The sequence below is a fragment of the Lactuca serriola genome, chromosome 9 (assembly GCF_051521515.1).
Source record: "Lactuca serriola cultivar US96UC23 chromosome 9, Lser_US96UC23_V15, whole genome shotgun sequence".
NCBI classification, from domain to species: domain Eukaryota; kingdom Viridiplantae; phylum Streptophyta; class Magnoliopsida; order Asterales; family Asteraceae; genus Lactuca; species Lactuca serriola.
The window spans coordinates 32,331,050-32,346,000 of record NC_136416.1 but is presented as its reverse complement, the minus strand read 5'-3'; the positions used below and the strand labels follow the sequence as shown (position 1 = coordinate 32,346,000).

The window sequence follows — 14,951 nt, the reverse complement described above, 5'->3', positions numbered from 1 at the left end:
AACCCAACGGGGAACAGAAAGTAAGGCGGATAGCACACATTCCATTGGTTGTTAGATCGTCGTCATATATAACCCTGGTGTAAACACTTGTTACTCATGGAGTTATTTGTAATGGTTCCTTTATATCTAATGAAAAGTTCTTTTAAGAAAACCTATATTTCTTATAGTAAAATATTGACCACCGTGACTACTTTTATAATAGCTTTGTTTATACTGCTATATATAATCTGATATCGGGTAGAAAGTTAACTGGATGAATCTGCCCTAATCCCACAATCCAACAGGAACAAGAAGTAAGGCGTACAACACACATTTAACTATCTATTGGATGGTAGTTTTATATATAAACACGGTGTATAAACTAAGGTGTTATAGAGTTACTCACCTAAAGTCTCTAAAACTGTACTGGCTTAATAAAATGGATTAAACCCTTATCAGGGAAATCTCTAGTTTTGTATACCAAAAGTACTGACTTTGAAAAGTATGTTTTGTACTAGAAAAACTGTGTGTTGACTCTGTGTCCAATGACCTGATCCATACCTGGTACCCTTATGATGACTTAATGTATACTAAGCATAATTATATATAGATTCGGGTAGATAATAGATTGGAGGAACTCAGTTCAAGACCATAATCCAACGAGAACAGGAAATGAAGCGAAGGCACACATCCTATTAGCTGTCGGAATCTATTAATTTATATGTATCCTATAGTGTATACATTAAGGAATCATAAGATTAGCATTATGGTCCTAACTTTTAAAAGAAGCCTTCTACCAAGACTTGACTGTTTTGAAAGTAGCCTTCTACCAAGACCCGACTGTACGACTATTATTAATTTAATCTAATCTACCTCATCGATTATGTGAATATGACACATGGTAAAGGTATTAATAATATTGAAACTGGAATTTTATATCCTTCTGTAATTGTCGTATTGACAGTGTAAGTACTGTAGTATTTGTAATAAGTGACTACTTTTAGTACAATTTTTCCTTAATTGAGGGTTAAGGCATAATGTGATGGCTAGATCCTATGTTAGATGCTCCCTTGTCAAGAGATTCTAGGAACTACACGCGACCCCTGCATGAGTGCAAGCCGCGAACATACACATTACTATGATTATGTAAAGCCAATATAACTATCACAATGTGTTGTGATTCATTGGTATAGTTAGATCCTGAACTTGTTCCATGCTATAGCACCTTATTATGTTCTGTTCTGTTATCGTGTATTGATATTGTATTTTTGTAAATGTATTCCATGTAAGCGTATCTATGTAAAAGTATTCACGTAAGCATATTGTATTTGTATAGACTCATGAACTGAATTGACTCTTTGTGTGCTTCATTGTACTAGAAGTAATGAATAGCATTCTCCTAAACTATACCTATAATAGTTTATTAATGTTCTATCTGTACTGTTACTGAAAAGACTCATTTATTTACTAAGTTATGCATATACTTTAAAAACGGAGTTTTGGATAACTATAAAGTAACATAACCTTTAAATGAGTTTTGGAATGTATTGACAACTTATAAATAACATAAGTAGCATTTTGAAAGATGTTTATAACAAACATTTACACAATTATCATTGTTTTCAACTTGTATTCCCCCCCCCCCCCCCCCGTTAAAACAATTAAAATAGTTAAAAGATTCATTACGGGGTATGAACTCACCTGATGTGGGTGATTCAAACGGGTATGCGCGTACGGATGAGAAGTTCCACGAATGAAGTCCCGGGGCACAATAAGTCCTAAATGACATATAAGGACACATATTGACATGAATATAGTGTTTATAACATCTATATGAAAGGAAACACCTTCCGGGACTAGGAAACGCCTTGACCAAGTGTTGGAATCACATGTGATTCAACATAGGAAGGTATAAAGGCACTCACATGAGTTTACTACCATGGGTTTACGGCCCAAGGGAGTTTACGGCCGTAAACTCATGGCTACTCATGTGTAAGTGCAAGTTTGAAGGCTATGGAATGATTTAGGGACCTTAGCTCTACCCTAAGATGAGGAAGACCGCCTTCTTTGGAGTTGTTGAGGTGTTTACGGCCCTAATGAGTTTACAATCGTAAACTCATGGCCATTTATGTTTATGAGGGTCCTAAAGGTCATAAGGAAGCATCCTAAATTCAAGTCTAAGCCTTAGGAAGTGTTTGTGGCATCAAAACACCCCTAACTTGAGTTTTCGGCCCTTGGACCATTTTGGCTTGAGTTTGCGGCCGTAATCACCTATGGGTGATGGTATTTTGATTGTTTTGAGTCCTAAACACATCAAGGTAAAGTGCTAGGCTAGTCTCTTGGCTTAAGGAAAGCATTTAAGGCATTTTGGCACCATAAAATGGAGTTCACGGCCCATGAACTTCCTTGGCCGTGAACTCACTTCTAGCCCTTGTTTCTTAATGATTTTGAGGTTTAAACAAGTCATGGGTAGTCTCTAGGTTCATTTCCAAGGTTTGGAGGGACATTGGGCACACTTTGGCCCTAAATTTAGTGTTCACGGTCCAAGAGGATCTTGGGCCGTGAACACCATTTCCTTGGTGTTTTGGCTGATTTTTCATGTTATCTAGGCATATATTACACTTTAATACACTCTAGGTTGAATTACTTACAATTCGGGGTGATCGGGTGAAGATCCTTGAGAGAGAATTCGGGTTTTCTCTAGTTGGAAATGTAAGAAATGAATCCAAAATGGCTAAGTTTTCCTTATATAGCCTTGAGGGTTTTTGGTTCGAATACCATTTTTGGACCGTAAAATTCCAAACTCTTGAAGTTTTGGGCACTTATTGCAACATATTACACCCTAGGGTATCCCATCTCCTGATATCTTCTGGAGCACTAACTTTAAAACACTCAAAATTATCCCAAAAGTTTGAAAGTTAGCAGAAACAGATTTGACTTCAATTGTAGTGGATGGTTTTACATAATGAAAACTCTTGGGTTGTCACAGACTAGCCCGGATCTACGAGCGTTACAACTAATGGAGGAGGAATTTGCGACACAAAACACAATCCTCATCCACCTTCCTATTTTTCTCGCAGAATGTACTTTGTAAATTTGAGAAATCATCGTAGTCACCGACGAGGCTAGGTGAGCCCAAGGTTGTCGACGAGGAGAAGTCACCTTGAGGTTGTCAGAGGAGAAGTCAGCAAGGCGATGCAAGGTGAGGTAATGGAATTATCGATTGTTGTAGAGGCCAAGGAGAAATGAGAGTGTTTTCTTTCTTGAAAAAACCCTAGCTTGAATGGTCCGGCATTTTTGTGGAATTTATTTTTGATATTTTAAGTTAGAGATGTACGTTTGAAAAAAAAAAATTAAAAAGCGACATTTCAAGACAACACTCGTTTAAGATAAGTGCCCTCCGTGTTATTAATTTTTTTTATTAGAAACTAATTTTAGGGAACACACAAATGTATGTCCTCTATCCTTCAAATTTTGGAAACCTGAAATTATTTTTAGGACACACAAAATTTACGTATCATAAATTAGCTTATATCATTTTTTGCATGTCATTAAAGGACTGTATTCTTGTAGTGAGGTATGAGAGAGCCATGAAATTATGATGCCTAAGGGTCTTATTTATAGTCTAGGTAACTTAGGAACAAAGCAAGATTTGAATGATTAAATAATAGATTTAATCTCAATCCAAATCTTTTCCTTATCAACAACTAGGAGGCTTTTGGAAACCCTAAGAAAGGCTCCAAAACCGTCAAGGCCATGGACTATTCTAGAATTTCCTCATTTTTTTTAACTATTGAACAATTACAATTCACCAATTGCAATTTTAATTAGTTCCAATTAAACCCGAATTAATTTCAATTAATTTTGATTAATAACTAATCAATTCTAACTATTTATAATTAATTTATTCTTCATATAATAAATTAACGCATCATCAATCAATTTCTAGTTAATATATTAATCACATAATATATTAACAAATCATTTTATCTCTCTCCTTTGATCAACCAAGTCATTTCCTAGTTATGAGGGCAACCCAAAAAGAACTTTACTTTTATTCATCAACATTATACCAATTTGGTTAGGACCTTAGACACTCCAATCTAACATGAATAGCCACCAAAACATGATTGCCTAAACATGGTCGGTTTTGTAAACGAGCCATGATTTCCTGCCCTAATTCAGGTCTGCAGGTTGTAGTCACAACCGCTTCGTATGTTCTGTCATTCTACAATCAAAAGAACCATTAATCATAAAATTTAGCATGTATGTTCCGGAGGGCATTCCGAAATACATAGTACCAGACCACTATTCTGGATCACAATTCTGGAATTGCGGATATGGATTCTGGAACACAATTCCGGATAATAACAATCTAAATCCATATTCTGAGTGTTACTTCGTATTCCAGGCATGTTTTACGGATTCGTTCCAGACTAGTCAGAATGAGTATATTTCTAAGTTTTTTTTATGTGACATACATATAAGTAAACGTAATCATATGATTGTTTTTAAACCACTAAACATCACAGAAAAACATATGAGACCTATAAAATTGCATAAATTATATCGATGTTAATGTATAATTTGCAGTAAAGACATATAATTATAACTTACATATAAAAAGTGAATCTCTAGAACGCTTTCAGAAGAAGATGTTTGTGATTTACTAGATTCGAAGTGCCTCCAGAATGTAGGTTTCAAACGGCCTACGGAATAAATAAAGTTGAATAAAGTAACTTTGAAACATATTAATCGGGGGAATACAAAACCGGGTCGGGTCGGATCGGGTCTTCTAGAAGTTGCAATTTACTAAAAATGGGTCTGGAATATGAAGTATACTCCGTAATGGCCATTCCGGAGGACATCTGATGAGCCGGTCTACCAAAAAACGAGTTCGAGTTCATTCCAGAAAAAAATGGTTATTTTGCAAAAATTATTTAAATGAATTATTTATTTATTTAAAAATACATGCGGTAGTTTACTCATTTCAATGCAATCTAGTGATTTTGTATTTTTTTTTAATATTTGGTGGAGTTGAATCGAACCGATCTCAATTCGGTTCAAGTATACCCTGGTCGGTATACCGGTTTATTTTGTGTGGCGGGTTGGCGACGAGTTTGATATCCCATCGTCTCACAAGTCCTTGATTGCTTCGATTTACTAAAGCAGTGTGCAATTCAAACCCAATACACAATCCATCCAATACAGACGTCACAAATTCGATTTTGTTCCATCTGCAAAATGGCAACGTAACATTGGGGCAATTTCCTTCCAAATTTGCGTGTTCGTCGTCCTATCGTCTCCAAATTTTGATGGCATGGGAAGTAATTTTGTGGATCATCTTCTTTATCATCAACATGGTCCTTATCGCCTCTAATCTCTATCAGGTATCACATCATTACAAACTCCTTCACTCCAATTCGTTGTATATGTGCTCGTTTTGATCGTCATGAGAACTGTTGAATGTTAGGTTAGGGTTCCGATTTTTCGCCTCTACCTTATCGAACAATATAAATATTATTACGATATATACATAATAAACCACCAATAATCATACAAACAGTAGAAATTAGATACTTATCCTAACAATAGGACTACAAGATTATCCCAAATAATGAAATGGTTAATGGATAGATTTATTTTGTAAACAAAAACTGTGAACTTTTAGGTATTGTTTTACCCCTTTTTAATGAAAGTTTAGTTTTTTAGCTTTCTTTTCAAGTAGTTTCTAATGTTATCAATTGAACTTACAGATTGTATGTCTATCGGATTTGGAGTCTGATTACATGAACCCATATGAATCATCATCTCGCATTAATGCTGTGGTAGTCCCTGAAATGGTGCTCCATGGTGTATGTTCTGTTCTTCTTCTTGTGACAGGCTATTGGTTCATGTTCCTTCTTACACTTCCAATAACTATCTATAATTCCATGTTGTAAGTTTCTTTCTTCTTACTATTTTACTAATAATCATCTTTTTGAATGTGACATCTATCTTAATTTGCGTTCTCTTTTCATCTGTTTCAGATACATGAACAGACAACATCTTATAGATGTAACTGAAGTCTTCAGATACGTTGATGCTGAAAAGAAGTATCGGATTGCCAAGCTGGCAGTATACTTATTTCTCTTTATCCTAGTTGTCATCAGGTCAGCAGTTTCCTTTCATTTCTTACACAAAATCCCTCCATTCGTTCCAAAATCACGAGACTCATTTTGACTTTTGTGGTCAAACAAGTTATTATCAAGATATAATGAGATTTCTTTAATCTTGAAAAAGATGAATTCCACTTGTTTGACTTCAAAAAGTCAAAAGAAATATCTACATATTTGGAACCTAAAGGAGGAGATTAGCAAGTAACAATTTAGTACTATTATTATCCTGATATAATTTTATAATTTTTTTTGTTTGAAAAATAGATCTATGATTGCTGGAAAATTCTCCACCATCTTAGAACCATTCCATCCTACTAATGAAGATCTTGACATCCTTTCTCATGTTCTAGAGTTTTAGTTCATCATAAACTATAGAATTTAGTTGTTATAAAAGATTTGTAGTAGCTTTGAACATAATGTAATAAATTAAAGAATTTAGTTGTTAATTTTGGATTCTAAATTCTAAAGTAGAATGCATGAATTGGTATTGTGCAGGACGGTATTAGTGGTTATCGAGAATGTAATAGGTGATATTGATGAAGGATTACCGGGACTTGACTTTTTTTGATCTTTTTGATTATTTGATTATTTGATTTTTTGACTTTTTGAATTTTAAAATTTGCATATTTCGCCATAGTTATAGTTACATGAATTAAATATGATTTGTAAAACTTTTACATGCCTCGTTTTTAAGATATGATCTTCGAAACATCTTCGTTTGTGTAATTGACCGAAATGAGAAGCAAAAATATTCTGATAAAGATGTTCATTAGTTAGATTCATTATATTTGCAGCTGTTTTTTTTTTCTTAATCTTAAACGGCTTAATAATTTTTAATTTTTTTTGGAAGAAAAACCATTGATGATTTTGTTGTTTTATTTTAATCTAAGCCATAGTTTTACCTACAAAAAGAGCAGACGAGTTGTATTTTTTTACGAAGTAGATGATTTGATATGCTTTAAACAATATTAGATTATCTCCATGTAGGGAATTTAGGGCCTAATCAATTTCTACTAATTTTCACGAATTAAACTAAAAGGAGCCATATAAACCTACCTAATAACTTGCTATTCATTTGGATACTGATACAAACATACTATTAAATACTAATTTATTATATAAACATCAGTTTTCATATATGAAATTATAAAACACAAATCAGTTAAACCATTTTTACCCGGGCTTTTCCTCTTATGTGGGCCATTGATCCACCCCATGGTTCATGACTCAGACAAATAATTTCTGGCTCATGACTCAGACAAATTATTTCTGTCTTAGAATTAAAGCAACAACCTACAAAATGTCTCTTAAAAAGGTAAAAAATAATAATAATAATAATAATAATAATAATAATAATAATAATAATAAAACAGATTTTTTTTTCCCGTTCCAGCCTCATAAAATGGGCAGTAAATGATTTTGCAATCGATCATAACAGTTTTATAGATTCTTTCAATCTTTTTTATTATTTATTATTTCTTGATTTTCCTTATATATATATATATATATATATATATATATATATATATATATATATATATATATATATATATATATATATATATATATATATGGGGGGTCAACTTGTAAAAGACCAATCTACCCAACTTGCTTCTTTAGCCCCCTACTCATGGTTTTTTGTCCCAAGTTTTGTATAATTTTAGATATTTTTTATCAAAGAAATTATTGAGACCCCAGCCCCAGGAACATATCTTCTTTAGGCCCACTATGTTTTGGACCACGGTAATTTTATTGACTGTGATTGACTTTCCTGTCATTGGGCGCAAATGGCCTGCCCCATCTGTTACACCGTCCATCTCGTTGGGCCTTTTATGTTTCCTTTCCACATTAAATGAATAAATGATGATGAATAGTTTTTATGTAAACATACATTACTCTTGTATATCTATGTTAGGTATATACATAATATATAATATATATAATATATATAATATATGTTTTATAAGATTTCAATATTGATCTTAAGATTCTACAAATGATAATTGATATGGTCATATACTAGGATCCGTCTAAAGTAAGAATTATAATGAGATCTTACAATCCTAACTAGGATTTTAATATTTAACCTAATTCGATCTCACATCTATATTCTTTATTATATGATTGCGTCTCCAAAGTCCAATCATTCAAGTTAAAATTTATTGTTGCATGTCACAAGAAATCTCATAGAATATCACAATTTCATCGACTTATCTCGAATTAGGTACAACATCGTGGCACTCATGTTATTTCGTTGAGATCTTATACATATACTTATACATGATTATTGTGATTATTATTATTATTTTTTTGCTTAAGATGTATACTTCATTATTTTTGTCGTATGAAAAAACAAGAATTTGGTTAATGTTTATAGCATTAAAGTTAATTATGTCTTATTTAACATCAAGTTATAATGGGTACCACATAAATAAGACATTACATGTAAATTTGAAGACTAGTATATTCCGATAGTATCTTTCGATCTCAATCCGATCTTACAATCATATTTTATAAAACACAAAATGATCTTAAGTAAGATTTTGATTTTGACAACCTTGAGTTTATCATCTTTTGTTGTGTAGAAATAAATTTGTATGGTAAAAAGTATGATTATATGTATGGTGTTGTAAATAATTAAGTTATGGTTATTAACTATAAAATATTATTTTTTTACTACATTAATAAAATCCAATATAAGTGTAATCATAAATGAATAAAACACAACTGTAATCATATATTAAAGAATGTAACCAATATAAGAAATCTAATTTTTGTAGTGATAAAGAAATTCATAATATTTTTAATCATTAATAAAACATAGTTTTAGTCGTATATAAAAAAAATCCAATTTTTGTAGAGATATAAAAAATCTAAAATAGTAGTAATTATAAATGAATAAAGCAAGACGATAATACATGTCTATTATCTTGAACCCATTGTTCTGCTCCACAAAAAGCACAAAAACCCAACAAATGAAGAGATGGATTCGGAAAAATCATTGATCTACATGTCACAAGATTTCGATGTTGATAACCTTGGTGTATCTTCTTTGTTGTGAAGAAATAAATTTGTATGGTGATATGCCCTGGATTCTTTGCGTCCTGGATATAAGATTGTTGGTTTGGGATATGATTATGACGACGAACCAAACCTGGAGAACATAAAAAAAAATGGTAAACATTCGTCAGGAATTCTTCCTGGGGAGAATGATCTAATGTTTGAGTTAGAAGCGTGATAGAGAGTGAAAGGATAGGAACAATGAGTTAGATCGATTTGCGTACCTTTTTCATTAGTTTGGGTCTGCTTTTATATTGTTATGCATGGGGAAATGGAGATATGTGTAAGCTGAGCAGGAGTTGATCTAATGGTCATGATGCATACAGGGCGAAGGTACAAAAGCATTGGTCTTGTTGTCGTATGAGCTGTTACAATCTGTAATATTTGTTAGTCTATTACAGGTTGTTTGGTGTAATTACCAGACTTCATCGAACATTTTGGGTGGTTCATCTGTGACAACCCGAAATTTCTATTTTGTACAACCCTTCACTTCATTAGAAGTCAGAACAGTTTCTACTAATTTTCAAGCTTTTTGGAATAAGTTTGAGTATTTTAGGATTAGCACCTTAGGAGATATCAGGAGAGAGGACGCCCTAGGGTTTATTGTGCATCAATAAAGTTCCAAAAAACTCCAAGAGTTTGGAGTTTACGGCCCAAATGGCTTTTGGACCGTAAACCCTAATGACTATACATATGGCACTTAGCCATTTTTCACACTTTTTCACTTTTCAAGAGCAAAACTCAAATCCTCTCAAGTAGCATCCGAATTTTCCTTCTTGATCTTCAAATTGTAAGTCTTCCTAGCCCTAATAAGTTGATATCTACCTTAATCTAGTGAGCTAACACACTTCCATCCGTGAACTCATTCCAAGAGTGTAGATGTTCAAGTTTCACCAAGAACACACACTAGTGTTCTTGGACTTTTAGCACCTTCTCAAGCTCCTACCTAGTAAGTACTTCTATCCTAGAGTATCTTAAGGCTTGTTACACTTCCATATATCAAGAAATCACATAATAAACATCAAGATCAAGGTGTTTACGGTCCAAGACGTTCTTGGACCGTAAACCCTAAAAAGGGTGCCAAAGTGTGCTCTAGTCCCTCCTAAGTCTTGGAAACTTGCTTAGATCCCTTCCTTGATGAGTTAAGGGCTTGAAAACATCAAAAGACCATAAACCATATGGTTTTATGGTCGTAAACCCAAAGGAAAATGTTCTAAGGACCGTAAACTCCATTTAGGAGTGAAATGGTACCCTAATCCCTTCCATAGGCTTATACTTCAAGTAGAAATGCTTCTAAGGACTTATGAGGCTTCAAATCACAAAGTGGTCAAAGGAGCATGAGTTTACAGCCGTAAACTCATGGGTTTACAACCGTAAACTCAATGGGTTATGGTCACAAAAAACGTAAACTCAAATGAAGGGCTCCCTTGAACCCTAGACTTAATAGCAATGTCCTACAACACTTAGATGCAATCCTTAGGACTTATAGCACTTATATAAGGTGTTTTGCATGTCCTAGGATGTCTTAACTTTGTTAATTAGTTGTTTAAAGACTAATTGGATACATATATGTGTTATTATATGTTAACTAGGATCATTGTACGTGTTCGAGTCTTCACTTGGCACTTAGCGTCCTATACAGTCCGTTCAGCCAAACCACTCACTACAGGTGAGTTCATACCCCCCCCCCCCTTAATCAATATTTTATATGTTTTTAAATGCTTTTATGGGGGGATACAAGTTGAATCATGCTAGTTATTATATCAATCGCATGTGATTAATAAGTAGCATACAAATGGATTTACTACTCTTTTAGCTGTTTTACCAGATAGATTACTTCAAATGTCTTTCCAAAACGTTTTTACTTGTTTAAAAACTCTTTATCAAACTGTCTTACATACTGAATGTTTCTTTTCTAACTCTGTTACAATTGTGTTTCAAACAAAGGTTTCTTATACTTAAAATTGTTCTTATCAAACAAACTGCTTTCAAATCGTTTTACAAACTGACATCAAGTCATCCTTTCTTAGTTATTAAACTTTTCAAAGGTTTTACAAAACTTCTTTTACATTTTTATATTGTCAATTGCATGCATGTATATGTATAGTTATATAAGTAATGTTTAAAGGACTTAGGAAGGCTAGCTCGCTTTATCTCCTTTTCCTCGTTGGGATGTGGCTTTAGGGCATCGGTTATCCGTCCGAAGGTCGTCTAAATATTAGTTATATATTATGTATACATATATAGACATAAAAGTTCTATCAGTCAATTCAATACCCTTGGGTAGCAAGGGTATACGTTCATGTTCATACGTACAAGTCATATTACTAGTAAACTACGATAGGCGTAGTTTAGGAAGTTACTAATACTATTACTAAAACAAAGAATCATACAATGAGTCAGTTCATTGAGTCAATACTTGCTAGATAGAGAGAACACACAATACAACTAGTACACACAGTACATTTCAATACTTGCTAGATAGAGAGCGAACACACAATACAGCTAGTACACACAGTACATTTCAATACTTGCTAGAAAAGAGAGAACACACAATACAGCTAGTACACGCAGAACATTACAATACATACGGGCTAGACAGAGAAAGAACACACAATACAGCTAGCACATACATTACATATACATTCATGCAGTTATGTGAGCCACTAAACGGGGCATGACACTACATGATATGACCGTTTTTGTATCCAGAATCTCCTTAATTGGGGAACGTATGAGTTTGCGTATAGATCTATATTGGATTGACTATCCTACACCTTGTTGCTCGCTACAGTGAGACTTGCAAGTCTACGGGTGCTAAATGTCATTTCTTACGGCGTCTTACATCGTCGTTTTACTAGAGTCGGTAGCAGGATACAGGCCGATCACATGGTACTTTAAATTACAATTGGTTTAAGGTAGTTAGTACAACAGTAGTTACTTATTACAATATTACAGTACTATAATACTTTTCCCATTACATTCACTTCGTGAACATTCACACGATGCACGGTAATGTAAAAACTAAATTTTTGGTTAATGATAGTCGGATTTGGGAAAATACACATTCTTACAAGAGACACACACATATACTAGATGCCTTGGTAGAATGCTACTTTTACTAGGAAACATAGGGTTTTCTAGGAGGTTCAAAACTTTTACATACTTACACTTCACATACTTACAAATACTTTCTTACAAATTCAGACACTAAAATATTTATGATCTCACCAACTTTAAAGCTGATACTCTCTTTCAAAATAATTTGTATCCTCAGGTTACCAGTAGACAGGTACCGGTGCAAGGTTTAGAGAAGATGGAGCTCGTTCAAGACTCATCTTTCAAACTGATTTATATTTTGGTGTCTATATAACTTGAAAGAATACACTTGTATTAAAATTATATTATTAATGCAATGGATGATGTTGTTTCTTGTTTACTATTCACTATTGTGATACTGTACATGACGTCCTTCGCCCCAGAACGTTTCCGCCGTTCGTGGTTTTGGGGTGTGACATCATCCAATCACTCGAGTGGCTCAGATGAACCTTCTTTGGTTCGGCGTGCAGGCTGCTTCTGGTACCGATCTTAGCGCATTGGCCTCCGGCTTGTGGTTCGGGTCGGTATGTCCAAACTGATTTTGCCGAGGATAATATGCCTCATTATATGGTAAAAAGTATGAATATACATATGGTGTTGTAAATAATTAAGTTATTGTCATTAACTATAAAATATTATTTCTTATACTATGTTATAAAATTCAATATAACTAAAGTATAATCATATATTAAAGAATATAAACATCTATAAGAAATCCAATTTTTATAATGATAAAGAAATTCATAATGTTTTTAATCATAAATAAAACATAGTTGTAATTATAAATAAATAAAAATCCAATTTTTGTAGAGATAAAAAATCTAATATAAGTGTAAATATAAATGAATAAAACACGACCATAATACATGTTTAACATCTTAAATCCATTGTTTTGTGCCACAAAAACGCAAAAACCCAAAAAATGTGGAAATGGATTGGGAAAATCATTGATCTACATGTCGCTAGCAATTCTTAATCTTAATGCAGAAAGAAGTAAATGATTGTTGGTTTCAATGTCGTTTGAGCAACAACATATTGTGTGAAAGGGTCAAACACACACACATACACACACACACACACACACACAGAGAGAGAGAGAGAGACGCAAAAACCTAACAAATGTAGAGATGAATTTGGAAAAACATTGATCTACAAGTCGCTAGAAATTCTTAATCTTCATGCAAAAAGAAGAAAATGATTATTGGTTTCAATGTCGTTTGAGCAACAACATATTGTGTGAAAGGGTCGAACAATAAGATATATATATATATATATATATATATATATATATATATATATATATATAGAGAGAGAGAGAGAGAGAGAGAAACGAGGTAGTGATGGAAAAGTCGATGATCGGTGATGTTGATGAGGAGAAAGACGATAATGAATTAATGATGATAATAAAGATGAAAAAGGTTTAGCGGTACTTTCGACGATAAGATAAAATGAACAACGGTGATGATAGCCGTTGGTGAAGTTAATGACCGATGATCATTATGATGAATGTCAATGTTGCGGCCAAAACTCAAATTTGAAGAAAAAATATGCACAAACATTTCTCTTTTGACTTGCAAACATAGATAGATGCTTCTTTTAAATGACATGGTTTATTAAGACTAACAAAAACTAACAAAGAAAACATTAAAAAGAAGTACAAGCTACAACAAGGTTTTGCAACCAAACAACCCAAACGTAACATTTCAAAAATTCGAGCCAAAAATTTCATTTTTGAAAAACATATTCTTAGTAAAATATTAGTAGTAAAACGTTCACTGATCATAACATTTCATAAAAGATATCGCATGTCTGGAAAGCATTTTCATAAAACATAATAAATGTCAGAGTACAAATCCACAAGAAGATCTCATAGTGCGGAATACGAGGCATGTGTGTGATGGGCCGCTACCGCGCCAGCTCCTTCCCCTTCGAAGAAGAGGTACCTGAAACCAAAACTGAAAACTATAAGCACGAAGCTTAGTGAGTTCCCCCATAGTACCTCATACCATACAAACATACAATGAATAGCTAGGAGATACGGGCCTCGCCCACACTCACGAAGATACTGGCCACGCCCACACTCCGCTAGCTGGGAGATACGGGCCTCGCCCACACTCCGCTAAATGGGAGATACGGGCCTCGCCCACACTCCGCTATCTGAGAGATACGGGCCTCGCCCACACTCTGCTATCAGAGAGATACGGGCCTTGCCCACACTCAGCTGCTCAACCATAACATACAAGTATCACACAGACAACGAGTATAAACAATTCTATCATACTGGCATATATCAAAATCCAACTCAACTATGAGATACGGGCTCGACCCACACTCCGATACTAACATATCAACTATGCGGGCCGGCCTTGGTGCCTTAGACCCGTTACTATTAGAAGGAAACTCACCTCGAAGAGTAGCTACCGAAAGTCTGACTGCTAGATGTCTGGCTGCTGCACCGGTAATCTCCCAGCTACAAACCCATAAACATAGATTAGCCACTCATAAACAACCTTAGGTCAATTGACTGACCCATCCCTGGTCCAAGGTCAACTCCTTGGTCAAAGTCAACTTCCAGTTGACTGAACTCGTCGAGTCGTGGCACAGACTCGCTGAGTCCTTCTCCTACTAGCCCGGTCCTACTCGCCAAGTCCCTCT

At 34.1% G+C, this 14,951-nt stretch overlaps 1 protein-coding gene across 1 annotated transcript; it reads left to right on the top strand.

Moving 5' to 3' along the window:
* The first annotated feature begins 5,147 nt into the window (after nucleotides 1–5,147).
* LOC145077008 (protein cornichon homolog 1-like) lies at nucleotides 5,148–6,705 on the top strand. The gene is made up of 4 exons (XM_079022789.1): nucleotides 5,148–5,369; nucleotides 5,736–5,917; nucleotides 6,009–6,131; nucleotides 6,402–6,705. The coding sequence occupies exons 1-4, from the start codon at nucleotides 5,295–5,297 to the stop codon at nucleotides 6,493–6,495; spliced, it is 474 nt and encodes a 157-aa protein (XP_078878915.1). The 5' UTR covers nucleotides 5,148–5,294; the 3' UTR covers nucleotides 6,496–6,705.
* Nucleotides 6,706–14,951: the final 8,246 nt, after the last annotated feature.

Excerpts from the sequence above, each read along its gene's own strand:
- LOC145077008 (XM_079022789.1), top strand. The coding sequence starts at position 5,295 with ATGGCATGGGAAGTAATTTTGTGGATCATCTTCTTTATCATCAACATG. Across the intron at positions 5,918-6,008 it reads ACTATCTATAATTCCATGTT|ATACATGAACAGACAACATC; the intron begins GTAAGTTTCTTT and ends CATCTGTTTCAG. Across the intron at positions 6,132-6,401 it reads TTTATCCTAGTTGTCATCAG|ATCTATGATTGCTGGAAAAT; the intron begins GTCAGCAGTTTC and ends TTTGAAAAATAG.